The sequence below is a fragment of the Carassius auratus genome, unplaced genomic scaffold (assembly GCF_003368295.1).
Source record: "Carassius auratus strain Wakin unplaced genomic scaffold, ASM336829v1 scaf_tig00014694, whole genome shotgun sequence".
Taxonomy (NCBI): Eukaryota; Metazoa; Chordata; class Actinopteri; order Cypriniformes; family Cyprinidae; genus Carassius; species Carassius auratus.
In genome coordinates, this window is record NW_020524518.1 from 20595 (window position 1) to 38314 (window position 17720).

Genomic DNA, 17720 nt, shown 5'->3' on the forward strand with positions numbered 1-17720 from the left:
GGACTTCTAGGATACGGACAAGACTAGACAAATAATCTGAAAAGGCCTTAGCCGCTAAGACAATTGGCATCTCCTTACGAGATGAGACACACTGTACTAGAGTCTTGGCTGCAGAGTCGGCCGCGGCACTCTCCTCCGCTCTCACGACTGCCGACTTGCATACAGCCCTCTTCTTTGCCGGCTCGGGCACGCCAGCGCTCACCGCTGCTGACTCGGGCACGCTCACTGCTGCTGGCTCGGGCACGCCAGCGCTCTCCGCTGCTGGCTCGGGCACGCTCACCGCTGCTGGGTCGGGCACGCCAGCGCTCTCCGCTGCTGGCTCGGGCACGCCAGCGCTCTCCGCTGCTGGCACGGGCACGCCAGCGCTCTCCGCTGCTGGCACGGGCACGCCAGCGCTCTCCGCTGCTGGCACGGGAGGAGACAGGGTCACAGGACCGGCAGGCCCCCTCTTCCTCCTCTTCCTCCTTGGGCGCGGTGCAGAGGCCACAGCCGGGTCAGAGGCGGGTTGGGGGAGTTTGGTCTCGGGCAGGGCAGTCTCGGACGCCGAAGACTCAGAAGTTGACTCCCATGAAAACCGTCTCCCTCGTTTCATGGGGAGACTGCTGGCTGTGGAGGGCACCTCAGGGCTCTGGGAGGGGCTTGCCTGATCCCCCAGGGTTGCCACGGCCAGGACACGACCCTCTGGGATTGCTGGCAGCTGGGTAGGTGGGGGGGACCTCTGTGGCTCCTCCTCTCGACCACTTGCTCCGGAGCGACCTCCCCTGGTCCCCCGGAACACCACTAGGCGAGAGCCCTCATAACCATCCCGCTTGCTGGCTGATGATAACCAGAATTGCCTCCTGTCTGCTGAGTTCCTTGGTGGTCGGTTCATTCTGTCAGGTATTGGTAAGGGAGGAACTCAGGTGCAGACAGGAAGTGACTAAACACAGGATTTATTTAACAAAAAAGGGAAAACAAAAACCCACGAGGGGGAAAACACGGAGCAAGGTAAAGACTAAATAACTAAAACAGGACTGGACTAACAAGATAAACAAGGACTCTAAATACTAACTATAAACAAACACTCACGGTAATACAAACACTTCTTAAGGAACAATCACAGAGTGGAACAATCACAGGTACACAGTTGAGGTACAATCACAATGACAGGTACAAATCTCAATGACAATGAACCGACGCAAGACAGAGCACACTAGGAGATCTAAATAGGGGGAACAATCAAGACACGACAGGTGGCACAGATGGGACAATCAAGACACGACTAGGTTAACAAGGGGGGCGGGGCAAGGGAACGAGACAACACAAGCACATGGCCCAAAGACAAGGCCATGTGCTTGTACACAAAACACGGGTCTGCCATGATCCTGCCTCAAGACTAGGAAAAATCAAGGACACGAGGGCAGGATCATGACAATTATATTATATTATATTATATTATATTATATTATATTATATTATATTATATTATAAATATTGAGGAGGATTCAATTAAAATGTTTGGAGAAGAGAATATTTTTAAAATATAAAAATATTTGTATGAGGTATGAAATAGGAAGAGAGTGAAAATGTGATATTTTTGAGTGTTTTTTTTTTTTTTTTTTTTTGAGAGTCACTTAAGTTGAACACATTGTTCACTGCTTCTGTTTTTTTAAGACTAAATAAAAAATATGCATTTTTTCTTGCATCGTAACATTAAATGGTGGTTAGAAATAAAGGAATTATTTATATTAACATGCATAAAATATTGTTATTATCCTATAATTTTTGCACTTGTACCATTAAGTTCTTAGAAAAAATTATATTATATTATATTATATTATATTATATTATATTATATTATATTATATTATATTATATTATATTATATTATATTATAAATATTGAGGAGGATTCAATTAAAATGTTTGGAGAAGAGAATATTTTTAAAATATAAAAATATTTGTATGAGGTATGAAATAGGAAGAGAGTGAAAATGTGATATTTTTGAGTGTTTTTTTTTTTTTTTTTTTTTTTGAGAGTCACTTAAGTTGAACACATTGTTCACTGCTTCTGTTTTTTTAAGACTCAGTTCACTCAGGGTGAACACACTGATCTGACAAAAGCCAACAATCATTGCAATTTGATGTTTGATTTTGCAAATAATTTCTTTAAATTCAACATGTCTTGCTGCATGTGCTCTGTAAGAGACACTTGACCCTCAGACATTTGTGTTCGTGTGGTTGGATGTTCAGTACCACTGTGTTGACCATCATACGCCACCCAACCCTCAAGACACGATATGTGTGTCTATGACAGGTTGACTTTAAACAGGATGGAAATATGACGTCAGACAGCTGGATAGGCTGTGGGACTATTATTAGAAACAAAATCTTACAAACTGTCATAAAACAGTGAAGTGTTCTCTCAAATGTTCAGGGATGAAAATAGTATACGGACAGAATGCCACTTCATATGATGATATGTGTGAAGCAACTGACAGAAGGGATAGGGATCAGGTGAATGGATATAACTCTGTAGATGAACCTTATCTACAACTAAATATAGTTTTCCTTTGTTGCTGAAGTATTACTCTTCCATTCAAAAGTTTGGGGTTAGTAAGAATTTTTTTTTTTTTTTTTTAAGATTTATTTTTTGCTTTATTATAATAGGACAGCATAGAGCTGACATGTAATGAAGTGGGATCGGGAAAGTTCCTTTCAAAAGTATCAATTATTATATGAATTTAAACAATTATCATCAATTAGTTATATATTTTTAGTAACATACAAATATATCTTAATGTCTTCATTGTTTAGGTTTTTATAATGCATTAGCTTCTTGTTTTCTGCATAAAAAAAAAGGGTCAATTTTCGCTTTTGTCTAAGTCAGGGGTGTAAAATTTAATTCCTGGAAGGCCAGAGCCCTGTAAAGTTTAGATTTAACCCTAATTAAACACACCTGATCCAACTAACCAAGTCCTTATTTGAAAACTACATGGTATGTGTGTTGGAGCAGGGTTGGAACAAAAATCTGCAAGGCTCCAGCCCTCCGGGAATTAAGTTTGACACCACTGGTCTAAACAAAAATAGCAGAAGGGGTTATTGAAAAATGCTAATTCTTTCTATATCAGCAGGTGGCTGATATAGAAATATATATATAAATTAATTAATTAATATATATATAAATTAATATATATTTTGACTTATATACAGACAAGTCCCTTTTAGTATGGCCTGAGTATTTAGTTTAGTTTAGCTTATCCCATGACTCTACATATAGTAGGACAAATGGTTTGGAGGTTGAATGAATGTTATTTAATATAAAAAGGTTTGGTTGTATATCAAACAGTTTGCTAAATAAAATGGGACGCAGAAAGCTAAGAGGATTCAGCACCACGGACAGCAACTTCTTCAAAGCAGGACATTTGAACCCTTCTTTTGAAAACGTGCAGGAAGGTTAAGAGTTTAAAACATGAATCATGTCCATGTGATGACTTTTACTCTTTAAAAGTCTAAATGGGAAGTTCAGGCATAAAGAAAGAACTTAAAAGAAAAAAAAAAAGCTATTTTGAATCATACTGTACACTGAGTGGCTAAATGCCAGAGTGACATTTTCACCCATTAACAAACAAAAAGTTGGACAAATGCACTCTCAAGAGCACTTTAGACAATATAGTACATAAATGTACAAAAATAGAATCAGTATGTTTTTAAACCTTTTAAAAATGAAAGCATTCCAAAAACTACTTGGAAAGATTTCTTAGAAATGTCCAGATACGCAATGTTGTTTCCTGACCTCTTGGAAACTTTACATGTAACGAAGGCCAGGCTCATGTCAAATGTATTTAATCAAATTGGACATCACTATTTATTTTATAGTAAAATACTGTTACATTAACAATCTTTGGAAGTGAAAGATCAAGTCCTCTTATAATTTCAGTGAAAAACTGTAAATTGACATTCTCAGAATTTTTTTTTTTTTTTTTTAAATATATTTTTCTTAGTTTTTTTGTTTTTCTTATTAGTTATGCACGTTAGGGTTTGATGTCATCTTAGTTTTAGTATAATGTTTGTTACTATGATGGAGTTTGATATTTTTTGCATTTGTTTATTGTTTATTTTTTACAGTGTATTATGATGCTTTTTTTTTTATACTTATTTAGAAAAAAAAAAATATATATATATATATATATATATTCCAGTCATCAACAATATTGTAACATGAAAATAATGGACATTTCAAAATGTTAATTTTGGAATCTGTAAATCCGTAGTTAAAATAATTTTTAAACTTCAGTTTTTGTGAAATGCTTTGTTTGAAAGATTATAATTCTTTCAAATTAATGCCACTCCCTTAGATAATTTATCTAATGTGATGACATTTTACTAAATTTCTAATTCATATTTAATAGTGTCTAAATGCTTTTACAAATGGTGTGTATTGCTCAGCTGATTATCAAAGCAAGGTTGTGGGTGGACAGTCCAGCATAGCACTCTGTACACAGTTCAGATTTATTTGGCAACATTGCTTTTTAGAGGTTCTGCATTAAGACTCCTCTGGTGGGCCACATGCACTTAGCTGCATTTGTGTTTTGGTTCAGATGGGTTGTTATGTTAACTGGCAGGCTGCATATGCATACATGGCATGACACGGGTTGGCAGAGGTTTTCACATTTGGCTGCATGTTCATGTAGTGTGCAGCACTTAAACCCGCATGCTATTGAATCACGCTTATGTTTTGGCAGCAAGGAGACCTACCTTTGACCGCTTGCACTGGCTCACATGGCTCATCATGATGGCGTAAAGTGGACTGATGTAAGCTAATTTTTTATTTTGTGCAATGAGTAGTCATTGCTGAGGTTGTGTACAGTACATGTGAATCATTTTGGACTATAATTACCTTATGCTTTTTTATTTTATTTTTTATTTGTAACTTACTTAACAAGATGGAAAATTATGCAAACTACAGTATATGCTTTGCTACTGAATTGTTTTGCAAAAATCAGTCATTTTTAAGGTATTTTACAGGTGTTTCACATGTGTTTTTTTCCCTTTTTTTCTTTTCTCCAGCAGTGTTACACCTTGTACTGGCACTTTTGTCTGTTTTTTTTTTTTTTTTCTTGGTCAGTTGCACAGAACAGCTGGTCCTGTGAATGCAGAGTGCACCTTAACAAAAAAATGTCTATATTTCTACATTATACACAGTATATGCAGTAAACAAATATGTTATATTAATCTATCTATTAAATATCTAAAATGTAATTGCTTTTAAATAGAATTTTTATGCACATTCATTTTTAAGAATTAAATATGTATATATTATATATATTAATGTATATGATGTATATATTAATACAGTTTTATATTTTATATGTTGTGTGCGTATACAATAAACAAATATACTGTATATACTTATATAATATTAAATATATAAAAAATACACTATATTAAAAAAACTATAATGTTTGTGAAAATGACCTTTAGAGTTATAGAGTGTATTTAAATACATTTATATTTCCAAAATTTATATTTACACGCACGCACACACACACACACACACACACACACACACACACACACACATAGTCATACAGACAAATATACCTTTGGATATCTGAGAAACTGTGTCTGTTTGTTCCACTAGATGTCAGCATTGTATATCTATACTGTATATTGTTGCTCAGCCAACTTTGCTTCCTTTTTACTTGTTGCTTATCTACATATTGTTTATTATTACTGTAATATGTTTAATTATTATGGTTGTAATTATGTGGGTATTGCTTGCATTCAAAACGTTTTATAATTTATTGCAATGTATGACAATGTCAAGTCTTAAATAGTGTACAGTTCAACTACTTTTTATATGTTCTTATGCTGTACTCTTTATGAATGATTTTAAAACAGGCTGCATTGTAACAGTCACAATTATATATATATATATATATATATATATATATATATATATATATATATATATATATATATATATATATTAAGAATGTGCACTATAAGCTTTAGAAGATGAGAAATACTACTTCCTGTTATATCATGATAAAACTCCACCTTAATAATTGTACTTCTGCATTAGATAAGTGTTTTCATTGTGCACTTGCAGAGGTTTAGAGAGTATCATTTTTTAAGGGTAAATGACAGTTTATGTGCACTCGAAGCCTCTTCTGTCAAAAATACAAATTCCTACTCAGAAAAGAAAAAACCCTAAATGGGCCTAAGCTGGAAGAATTAATGTTACTGGAAAAAACGTCTGCTCATAACTTTGAGAGAACCTCAGAAATGTCCCTTTTAGCTGCGTATCAGAAAAAATACATATTGAATGACCAACTAACATACCGCCACCATCCAAAGGGGACTTAAGAGGTTAAAAGGCTCAAAATAAAAAATATTATCCTTAACCATGGGGGATCTTAAAGAGGAGTATACTAAAAAACACTCTCTGTCTCACTCAATCAAATACAGTGTGGTTTTTATTATTCTCTCTAGTGAAGAGAATTATTGCAGCACTCATACTGCAGTCCCCAACTGCTACTTTTATTGGAGGCCACAAAAATTGTCATGTAGACAGGCTGTTGTCTGAAACACTTGTTGTTATGTAGTGCCCAAACTGGACAGCTACCTCCCTGTGGATTGCTTTCTAAGCTGCCTTCTGTCTCACTGATGCCTTGAGCTGTCATTGTGGAAACTGAAAGGTGTATGCAAAGACATCCAGCAGTTTCTCTCTCACTTTCTTTCTGTTTTCACCACAGGTTTCTGGTTTATATGCATTTAGATTAATATCATGTATATTGCATACAGTGGTCTAATAAATAATAAGTGATGGTGGGATCTTGTAATCAGATTTATAGGTTCACCATCCAAATGATTCATTAATAATGCATGTTTTTTTGTTTATTTATTTATTTTATTTTTTTATGCAAAGCATTGAAACCACATTCTCATGGACACAAAACAGATGCAAGAAGCATTTTTTGGAAAGCCAGCCATTTGAAAACAGTGCTCTGCTACATGTATCACTAGTGCAAGTCTGACGCGCATCATAAAATGCCTGTTTGATTGGTCCTGCAATTATTAATTATGCCTCACATGACCTTCTTCTTTGACCCTTCTCCATATGCAAATACACAGCAGATGCCATGGCAACGTGTCTGAGTTATTTCAGTGAAACAACGCTGGATATCCAAGCAACAAAATCTCTCCCATGCTTTTAGTAGATGAATATTTAATCAGTTCATCTCCACTGATTTACATTAGTTATTTTAGGTCATTTGCATGTTGGGGATCATCATCATCAGATTTTTTGTAAATAAATGAGCCAACAGTAATTATACATTTCATAAAATGATCACAGTAATTTTAAGAACCCTCAATATCTTATAACTTTAATACCTGTTTTAACATAAGTGCGTCCATTTGTATCTTGACTGTCCAAGACTTCCGCTGACATTCGCTGAACAGAAACAGTTATGCTGCTTAAATTTTACAAACTGGTATTTGTTATTGTATTATTTTTTATTTATCACTGTAACACACTGGTTCTTAGCGCATATTACTGCACTTTGTTACTCTTCTAGTTATTTACCTTTATTGGAATATTAATCGGAAGTCTCGCACATATGTTTACTTAAATGGTGTATAGCCTAATTCCATACATTTCAGGTGAAATTCCACACAATTCATACATTTCAGGTGAAATTTGTTTATATTAAAAATAAAAATAGATTTTATGGATTTTTAGCAAAATGTAAACCGTTAAACAATTGAAAGAATAGGCCTAATAAAAAAAAAAAAAAAAATCACGAAACAACCACAAATTTGAAACAAGCTCTTTTCCCCCATGTAGAAAAATTCATTAATGACAGGTTTTTAAGTATTTGAGCTTGTAAAAATGTTGACTTTTAATAAAAGCTATTATTGTGATATTGTATGCGTAATGTGTGTATCTGCAAACTTTAAAATGTTATATGAATTTTTATAGGCTGAACCATGTGCATGACCAGCAGGTGGCAGGATTTATGAGCTGCAGGTGCGTGTGTTCAATCTCTCTCTCTCTCTCTCTCTCTGGTCGTGAGGGAGGACAGAGCCACCTGCATCTTTCCACTGACAGCTCATTCACAAAAGGACATTGCCTCCCCAGAAGCTGAATTTTCGCTTCATGGAGTTTTCATTCTTGCTTTATTTCCCCGTGTTTATTTGCTAAAGTTCTGGCGAAGTGTAATGAGGGTTTGAGGATGCGTTTATTGGAGATGCATCACTGAAGCCCATCTCGCTCAGTATCCAGCAGAACATCAGCATGATGGAATAGGCGTTTCTCTCCCATCCTTCACAATGGGATTATTCAAACTTTATTTTGCGTTTTGCAATGTCGGACTTTTCTGTGGTAAGCTTGGTATTTGTCCGATGTTTTATCGCTAGTTAATTTAGGCAACAGGATGGGTGCTGCTATGAGATAGTTATTTTTTGCTTAGTGGATGGTCACACTAAATACTAACAGTGTTTGAGAAACCGAAATGTTGAGACATATGTAGCTACAGATATTTAAGCATTCTGTATAAATGTGTTCTAACTTATTTAAAATTGGTATAGCAAATAATAAACATTTAAAAGAATAATAATGCAACTGTGAAATACCTGTAAACTGTAAATTAGCTTACCATAAAAAAAAAAAAGTTATGCATGCAATACTGTAAAATACTGTTTTTTTGGGGGGGTATTATTTAATGTATTCAAGGCTACATATTTTAATATATGTAAAAATATTAAATGTGTATTAAATTTAGATTTTCTGTGAGTAGAACTGAGCATTTGTTTATTATGCTCAGTGTTAATTAACTTGAATATATATATATATATATATATAATGAGGTCTTCTATTTTACCAGATGTATTATTATGGTGGTCATCTGTATATGTAATGATACTATTTTTTTTTTAAGTTTTATTTTCTATACACAACATTATCACTAAACACTATTATTATATTAATTGCTTTTATTCAATTCTGTTTGTAAGTGATTCCTTATGTTTATGTTCCTTAGTTTCAGGTTTTGGGGTTGATCCAGCATTACATGTGGATATCTTCGAGGAGTTTGATAATGTGAAGACAAGTGATGGAGTTTCCCAGGTCCAGGGGTTCCACAATGAGACCAGAGCGTATCTGTTTGAAGGTGCGTATAACTGGTATTTAACAAGTCAATCGAACTGGCATGTTATTCTTTGCTTTTGTTTTAGTATCAGAGTGTAACTGACATAACAGCAGCTTTCACAGTGAGCTTCATCAATTTAGAGGAATTGGAATCTATTGTCAACATCTGGTGAGAGGAAACAGCCAAGCAGACAGCTGGTTTAGAACGGCATAATTCCAGATCCCACTTAATCTCTCATGAAAAATGGATCAACCCAACAGTGAAGCATCAATCCCAGGAGTAAACAGGCTCCTGTGTTGAGCAGCAAGTTCTTGCCCATCAAAGAATTGTCATCCCATTCAGGAGATGTGGTTAATGAGGACGGCGAGTAGAGAAGGGAATAACATCTGGCTCCACTGCTCACTCTGAATGCCAGGATGATGCTGTTTATGGCTCTAGAGTTACAGTATGATAAATAGAACCAGTTACCAAAGAAGTCGGTTTCTAGGGCTCTTAAAATTAAGTTTTCCATGTCATTGACTGCTGCCCTTTCCAGTCTTGCGTACTCTTTTCTTCTCTTTTCTACTGTGCTCTTTCTATAACTATGATGAATAGATAAGTTACCAACCAAAGTATTCAGCTAGGTTTTGAAAACAGATATGTGAATGTTCTATTTGTTTATTCACTATTAAATCGTTATTCTATTCCATTCTATTTCCGATCTACTGTTTTTTATTTATTTATTGTCTATTCCTTGCTTTGTTCTGTTCTGTCCTTGTCTTCTCTTGCATTATCATATTATAGTCTTTGTTTATTCAATTACATTTCTTATCTAATATATTCTGTTCTATTCTGTTTTATTGAATGTCTGGTCTACTGCATTCTTTTCCATTTAGTTTTATTCTATTCTTTGCCTGTTCTATTATACATAATTCTATCTGTATTCTGTCTCCTTTATTTTATTCATATCTGCTGTATTTAATTATTTTATGCTCTATTTGTGTAGTTTACTTTATTTGGTTCTGTGTCTGCTCTTGTATTCTATTCTATTCTCCTATTTTGCACTATTCTGCTATTTCTGTCCTTTGTTCTTTTCTATTCTATTCCACTGTTTATTTGGAGGGCTGTTTTAGCAGACCTTCCTATAGCATCGGTGTCCCTCTGGTGATTTATAGCTGGTTGTTTATTCAGATTGATATCCCGCTTTGAGCAGTTTGGGGTTAAGTGTCTTGCTCAAGGGCAAAATGGTGATGGCCATTCTCTGCTTTCTGGCTCAACCACTCTTAAGCACCTTAGGACAAACCACCAACCTTTTAGTTACTAAAAGGGTAAAACGCTATGCTGTCACCACTCCCGTGACCTACGATGATGACAGATTTTTATGCATGCAGTAATGTTCTAGGTTTGCAATTAGCCAGCATCTGTGTCATCACTTCTGTTCCGCACTGCAGTATGAATGGTGTATGAGATGTTGCTGCTCAGGGGAATGTATTCATATTGTATACGTTGTGCATGTGCAACTGTACACCCATAAATACACACACAAACATTGCATTAGACAGACTTAGGATGCATGCATATTTGGTAGAAAAAAAGTCTGACATTCTGGGATAAGCAGAAGCATTTGATATGAGTGGAGGCAATAGTCTTGTTCTAATTTGGGAAGATGGCACCTCAACAGTATTGATTGGCACTCCAGTAAATGCCAGTGGGATTGTGGAATTGGGATCTAAGAGACAGGCTTCAAGACAAGGTCATAAATGTGCAGAATGCAGATGAGAGACCTATCAATGTCCATTAATGACATCCATGCTGTGCTGTTTATACAGGAGAAGAAAGAAGAAAATAGAAGAGGGGAGGAGGAGGAGGAGATATTAAAGATAATTCAAGGATAAACACATTATAATGTCCCTGTAGACAGATATTGTTGTATTGAGTAAGTGCAAGTGGGTGGTATGAACAAAATCTTGTATCATGGTATGAGTAATTTTCTATCACAGTTATATATTTGTCACAGTACGCTCACAGACAAAAGCTGTACCACAAAAGGCACTGCTTTGTACTTGTAAAGTAATAAAATGGTACTAATATGTACTGTACAATTAACTGGTAAATTAGGTACAAAAATGTACATTTTCATCTTTTGTACTTTAAGGGAACATTTCAAAGAAAGCTTTGCCCCTTTTAACTGAGAGTGTAGTTATATATGTTGGAAAATAGTATATGTATTACATAAAAAATAAAATCTTGGAGAATGGATTGAAAGGTATAGACCCAAAATGAAAAATCTGTCGGTATTTACTCATTGAATGCAAAACATGAATTTTGAAATATTCTGTAGACTATATTCAATATGATGAAAGCGAATGAGAAATGAGGCTGTCAAGCTCCAAAATGTCAAATTAAGCTCCAAAAATAATCATAAAATTGGTCCATATGTCTTGTAGAAGTCAGTTGATAGCAAAGACAGAAAAATGGCAATAACTGAGTAGATTCTTTTTAATGAATCTGTTGATTCAGTTCACAAATCCTGAATGATTCATTCATGAATTAAACTAACCAGCTGACTGAATCAGTTACTGGATGGGAAGATTATCAGTGAATAATGACTTAAATGTTGGTCATATGAGGCATTTGGACCGCTATTAATATGTTAATGTGATTTTACATTAAAAATGTCACCTTTTATGTTTGAAATGACATGAGACTAAGTTCATAATGACAGAACTTACATTTTTGGATTAACTATCCCTTTAAAAACTTTATTAAGCTTACTTTGTTATTTCTATTTCTATACTATTTCAAACAAAAATTATCTTATGGACACAAACACAAACTGATCCTATAGTTGAATCTATACCCTTGAACTGTTGTAACTTCATGTTAAACATCAGAATGGGTAAAATACATCTGCAAGTCTGAGTGTAGCTGTGTTTCATTAAATAACTTGTCCTGACTTAATGATTTAATGAGTCAATGGATAGAGCAGTGCGGAAGCAATCAATAAAAGAAAGAAGTTTGGCTCAGTTGTACCTCTTCTGTCAGACCTGTGCTTGCTGGATCTTTTAAGTGCCAGGTTCAGATTCCTGCTCATTCATGCGCTATTTGAGCATGCAGCAGCCAAGAGGGACATCTGCTAAGTGCACTGATGCAGTCTGGACCAGACAAATACTATATTTCACTTGTATCACTCATCCTGCATTCCCCAGCTGAGATTCCATGTCTCGACTTTGTGTCTGCAGCAGGTCGATGAGATATTTCGCAGGGACTTAAATGAATACTTCACCCTCATGTTATTTCAAACCTAACTTTTTTTTTTCATATGTAGTACGCAAATTGAGATGCTTATCAAATTAAAATGGCACAAGTGTGAGTAAATTAATTTTCATTTTTGTGAAAACTATTCCCTTAATACATGCATCTGTGGCATTTCAACAAACCAAACCACTGCTTTGAGTCACAGAATAATAGACCTCTGTCTTCTGATTAATGCAATGTTAACTTGAGGAGAGTAGCTTGCTCGTTTTGTCATTATAACAGGCCTTGAATAATTCATCAGTTGTAAATTATTTATTTATTGCATTGACTTAAAAAAAGAAAACTTAAGATACGTTGGACACACTTTTAAGTGCTTGCATCATAAGTAGCCTGACTTGTGATCAATTTAAGCGCTTTTTACATGTAATTGATCATATTATTGGTGGCACGGATACTCAGCATCATTAGGAAAACTCACCAGCAATCTTCTTAAAGGTTTTTTTATTTCAATTCTGCCAGAATGGTGTCACCCGAGTTACATAATTTGCATCACAGTGTGTTTCTTGCTCCCAGGAGCCCGTTTCTCATTTATCAGTATTGAAGTTATTGGTTCTCTTGAGGCGTAGCAGGGCTGTGGTGGTTGATCATTTAGAGAGATTGATTACAGACTCAGAATATTTTTGTGCTCAGTGGTGACTGTGTACTCATGGCCTGGAATTTAGATAGTCTAATGTTCCTTAAATGAGATAACTAGAACGAGATAAACTAGAATCTTTAATGTTTATTTAAAAACTGACTGATAGATAAAATAATATTTTTTGTTATTAAATGTATTTGATATGCATTTTTTAAAATGTTTTAATTTATTATTTATATTTATATTTAAATATTTAGCTCACTAACTTTATTTATTAAAATTCAATATTTTGCTGACTTTGTACAAATTTTTACAGATTTGTAACAGATTTGTTTTTATTTAATTAATTATTTATATTTATTTATAATATTTAGCTCCTTTATATTAAAAAATTTGTACAGATTTTATATTCATATTTTGCTAACTGTCTGCACAGATTTGCAACATTTATTTGTGTAATGTTTTGCTGACTAGTCTATCTGTACAGATTTGTAGCCATTTATTTAATTATAATATATATATATATATATATATATATATATATATATATATATATATATATATATATATATATATATATATATATATATATATATATATATATATATATATATATAATTTGATAACTCTCTGCACATTTTTATTTATTTATTTAGAGCTAACTCTTTATCTGTACAGATTTGTAATTATTATTATTATTATTTATTTAATTATTTTTAAATATATTTATTTAGAGAGTCATTACTGGTAATCTGCATAATTTCCTTGCAGAAAGCCATCAACGATTTCCAGCTGCTCTCTGACCCTTAAATGCTGCAATCAAATGACTTGCCTTTGATTTACAGCACTTTATTACAACCCTCAATGATGAGTGGGATAGAAGAATAGTGCATCTGAGACGAAGTGTCGATCCAAGGGCAATCGATTCAGAGAGGTTTCCAAAATAAAGGTGTTTTCCTAGCCCTTCCCCAGAGGACTTTAATTTGATACTTGTGAACTGTCCTGGAATCCATTAGATCAGCTGCGGTGTCCTCTGTGGATTGTCGAGGTTACCAGGTTAGCTTCAGCTCACTGTCGTACAGTGTATTTGATTAATGAAGGTGCTGAAACTCCGCCTCATTCCTGGTGTACAATAGGCTCATGGCTGGGGCTTACAGCTCCCCTGAGCTTTACATGACAATAGCTAACAGTTGGCCTTTATGTGTGATCGAGTGTGTGTGGGTTGCATGTTTTTTTTTTTTTTCCTGTGAGAGGATCAGACCCAGACATTTTTTATATTTTGACAGGACTGATTTAAACATTCATCCCTGAGGAGACAGTCAACTTCCTGTCTCCTTCTCATCCAACTCATCAGCTTTCCCAATGTGTTTCCTTTCTTTCTGCTTTTTCTATTTCCATTCCATTGCAACTCTCATCGGTGTTAGAACATGACCTGCAAGTCATCTTTAATGAAAAGATGATGCAAATCATCTTTTCCTTAAAATTGTCCTTTGTATGCTCCAAGTATAGCTTTATTACCTTGAGAAAGTTATCTTCTAGAATTCCCATTCATCTCAATGGTTGTTGCTCAGCGACCACCAACTTTGGCCTTTAGTTCTTGAACTGGTAAATATACAGTATATATTCTTTTCATTGTCCTAAACCCGTAGCAACAATGCTGGTCTGTGATGTCACAAGGCAGCAATTAATATATGTAATTATATAAAATATATGTTATTTATATCTTGTTTTAGCACAAAATGACATTAATGGCAATAAATGCTGTTTGAGATGGCAAAGTTGTTTTTACCTGCTGGCACTAACCGGACTATACTAACCAACCAAACTTTAACCTCTTGGTATTTATCATGCTCACTTATTCCGTTTAGTTCAGTGTTCACACTGGCTCCAGAGTGGATATTTTAACTTAAATATCACCAGTTGGCCTCATTGGCTTAAAACACCCATCTTAGTTCCATAGCTACATCATGGTCAGGAAACTAAAGGCTGTTTCTGCCTCTAAGCCACTTTGCTTGATACCAGTAGCCTAAATGTTTAACAAATTCAATTACATGCTGATGGTTGTGTTGAATACGTACTGTAGCTTGGCCACACAGAGTTGAATGGATCAAACACATCTGTGTGACCTGTTCTGGGATCTATAATATATAAAGCATGTAATATATTCTTTAATATATAATGCATGTAAATTGATTCGAATGAGAAATTAATGTCTCCTTCACTGATTTTGTCACTCTCTCCATCAGGCACATTAAGGAATGCAAGAGTGTCCCTCAAGGTAGCAGAGAGAATTCTTCAGAAGCTGAGAGGAAGAACTGAGTTCACTCTTCTATTGACCCTCAAACAGGAGAAGTTCAGCTCCGGAGTGCTGCTGTCCATCCACTATGGAGATCAGAGGTGTCTTATCTATCTCTATCTGTCTGTCTGTCTGTCCATCCATCCCTCCATCTTTCAATCAGTCTGCCTGGCTGTCTGTCTCTCCATCCATTCCATCTCTCTCTCTCTCTCTCTCTCTCTCTCTCTCTCCCTTCCTCTATCTATCTATCTATCTATCTATCTATCTATCTATCTATCTATCTATCTATCTATCTATCTATCTATCTGTCTATCTATCTATCTATCTGTCTGTCTGTCTGTCTGTCTGTCTGTCTGTCTGTCTGTCTGTCTGTCTGTCTGTCTGTACATCTGTACGTCTGTCTGTCTGTCTGTCTGTACGTTTGTACGTCTGTCTGTACATCTGTACGTCTGTCTGTCTGTCTGTACGTCTGTCTGTCCATCTATCTGTCTGTATGTCTGTCCATCTGTCCATCTATTCCTTCTGTTGGTTGATCAGTCTGTCTTTCTGTCCACCATCCATCCATCCATCCACCTCTCTTTCCATCCCTCCTTCCTTCCTTCCTTCCATCCATCATCCATCCATCCATCCATCCGTCATCCCCTCTTTCCATCCCTCCTTCCTTCCATCCATCTGTCCACCCCTCTTTCCCTCCCTCTTTCCTTCCTTCCTTCCTTCCATCCATACCTCCATCATCCCTGCATCCTTCCATCCATCTCTCCCTCCCTCCCCCCTCACTCCCTCCCTCCATTGATCCATCCCTCTGCTTGTCTATCTATTTGGCTGTTTGTGCTTTCATTCTTCCGGTAGGCTTTTGCTCCTGTAAAACCTTTGTGCTTTTTTTTCTGTTTTGATTTACTGTTCCTCAGAGGAACACATAATCTGTTTTCATGATGGGATGTCTGTAACACTTCTGATTGGGGTGTCCACTGACATTTCTTAAACACACACAGTATTGATTTTACCACATCTCTAAGGTCAGCACTCAGAGTCCAGGCCAAGAGATTCACGGATCACTGCTCCTCTTCACATTCATTCAAAACTATACATTCCCTTGGGCAGCATTATTGCGGCTTTGCCACATTCCAGAATTTAATAATGACTTCTTGGCAGCTTAACCTGCTGAAGTCTTGTGCATGGGAACATTAGGGCTAACAGAAATCATTTTGGCAGCAGTTATTTCCTGGAGTTCTTAGATTTTAAGCTTGATTATGACTTTTCACAAGGGTAAATCTGTTTTCTTGGCTTCCTCCTCAGGTTTCTGGAGGTAGAGAGCAGCGGTCTGCGTAATGAGATCCGTCTCTTCTTCCAAACCTCAGACCAGCGGCAGCAGAGAGAGGTCTTCCCCTATGGTCTAGCAGATGGACACTGGCACAAAGTCTCCCTGGCATTCAGCGCCACCCAAGTGGTGCTCCATATTGACTGCAACAGGTGAATGGCTTGAGAACCACCAGAGACAGATTTGAATGCCTTGTAGTAGTCCTTATTATTGGCCACTCATGTGTTGCTTTTTATTTTGGCTTGCTTTTCAGAATTTACGAAAGGATTGTGGAGATGCCATCTATGGACTTTCCCAGAGGAACGAACATCTGGCTTGGTCAAAGAAATGACGCCCATGGGTTTTTCAGGGTACAACATAATCTTGTACATTGAAAACAGACCATAGAATATGTAATACTGTTCATTTATCTTGTCTACATCTCTAACTTTCTTTCTGTTTTTCTCTCAGGGAGTGATGCAAGATGTTCAGTTGGTAGTCGTACCCCATGGATACATCATCCAGTGTCCAGATCTCAACCGTAGTAAGTGCATACGCTCAGAAAAAAATACCAATGCACTTTGTTTACTTGCTGGTAATGCATTCCCTCCACTTTTGCAGCTTGTCCCACTTGTAATGATTTCCATGGGCTGGTTCAGAAGATCATGGAACTTCAAGATATTTTGGCTAAAACATCAAGCAAGGTACTGTAAGCTTTTAAAAAATGTACTCTTTTAAAATCTTTAACTTGATTTTGCTGCTTGCTCAATTTTTATTATTCTGTACTAATGCAAAACAGTTGTTCTTTTTTGTCACAGTTACCTTGATTTCATTCTGTGCAATGAATTTAAATTTGTAATATAGAAGTTTATTTAATCAATTTGCATTGGGGCTACATGAATAATAAATAAATCATTTGAGCAGGAAAATTCCAGTTTTCAGCATGAATTGTATGGGACTGGATTAGAAGTGTATATGTTAAAATTAAGTGTTATTTTTTAGTTTTTGAGCAAAATGACAAAAGAGTTTAAAAGACTTTAAATGAGGGCTATTATGTCAATTCTATTTCACTACTAGTACTTATACTACAACTTCTTGAAAAATTTACATTTAATTC

At 35.7% G+C, this 17720-nt stretch overlaps 1 protein-coding gene across 1 annotated transcript in view; it reads left to right on the top strand.

Annotated features, from left to right (window-relative positions):
- Positions 1–8051: 8051 nt before the first annotated feature.
- Positions 8052–17720, top strand: part of LOC113074449 (protein kinase C-binding protein NELL2-like) — a 43120-nt gene continuing 33451 nt past the window's right edge. The window contains exons 1-7 of the mRNA XM_026247294.1: positions 8052–8370; positions 9029–9157; positions 15257–15407; positions 16603–16776; positions 16878–16974; positions 17075–17147; positions 17225–17307. Of these exons, the coding sequence (XP_026103079.1) occupies positions 8319–8370; positions 9029–9157; positions 15257–15407; positions 16603–16776; positions 16878–16974; positions 17075–17147; positions 17225–17307 (759 nt within the window). The 5' untranslated portion in view covers positions 8052–8318. The remainder of the gene's footprint in view (positions 8371–9028; positions 9158–15256; positions 15408–16602; positions 16777–16877; positions 16975–17074; positions 17148–17224; positions 17308–17720) is intronic.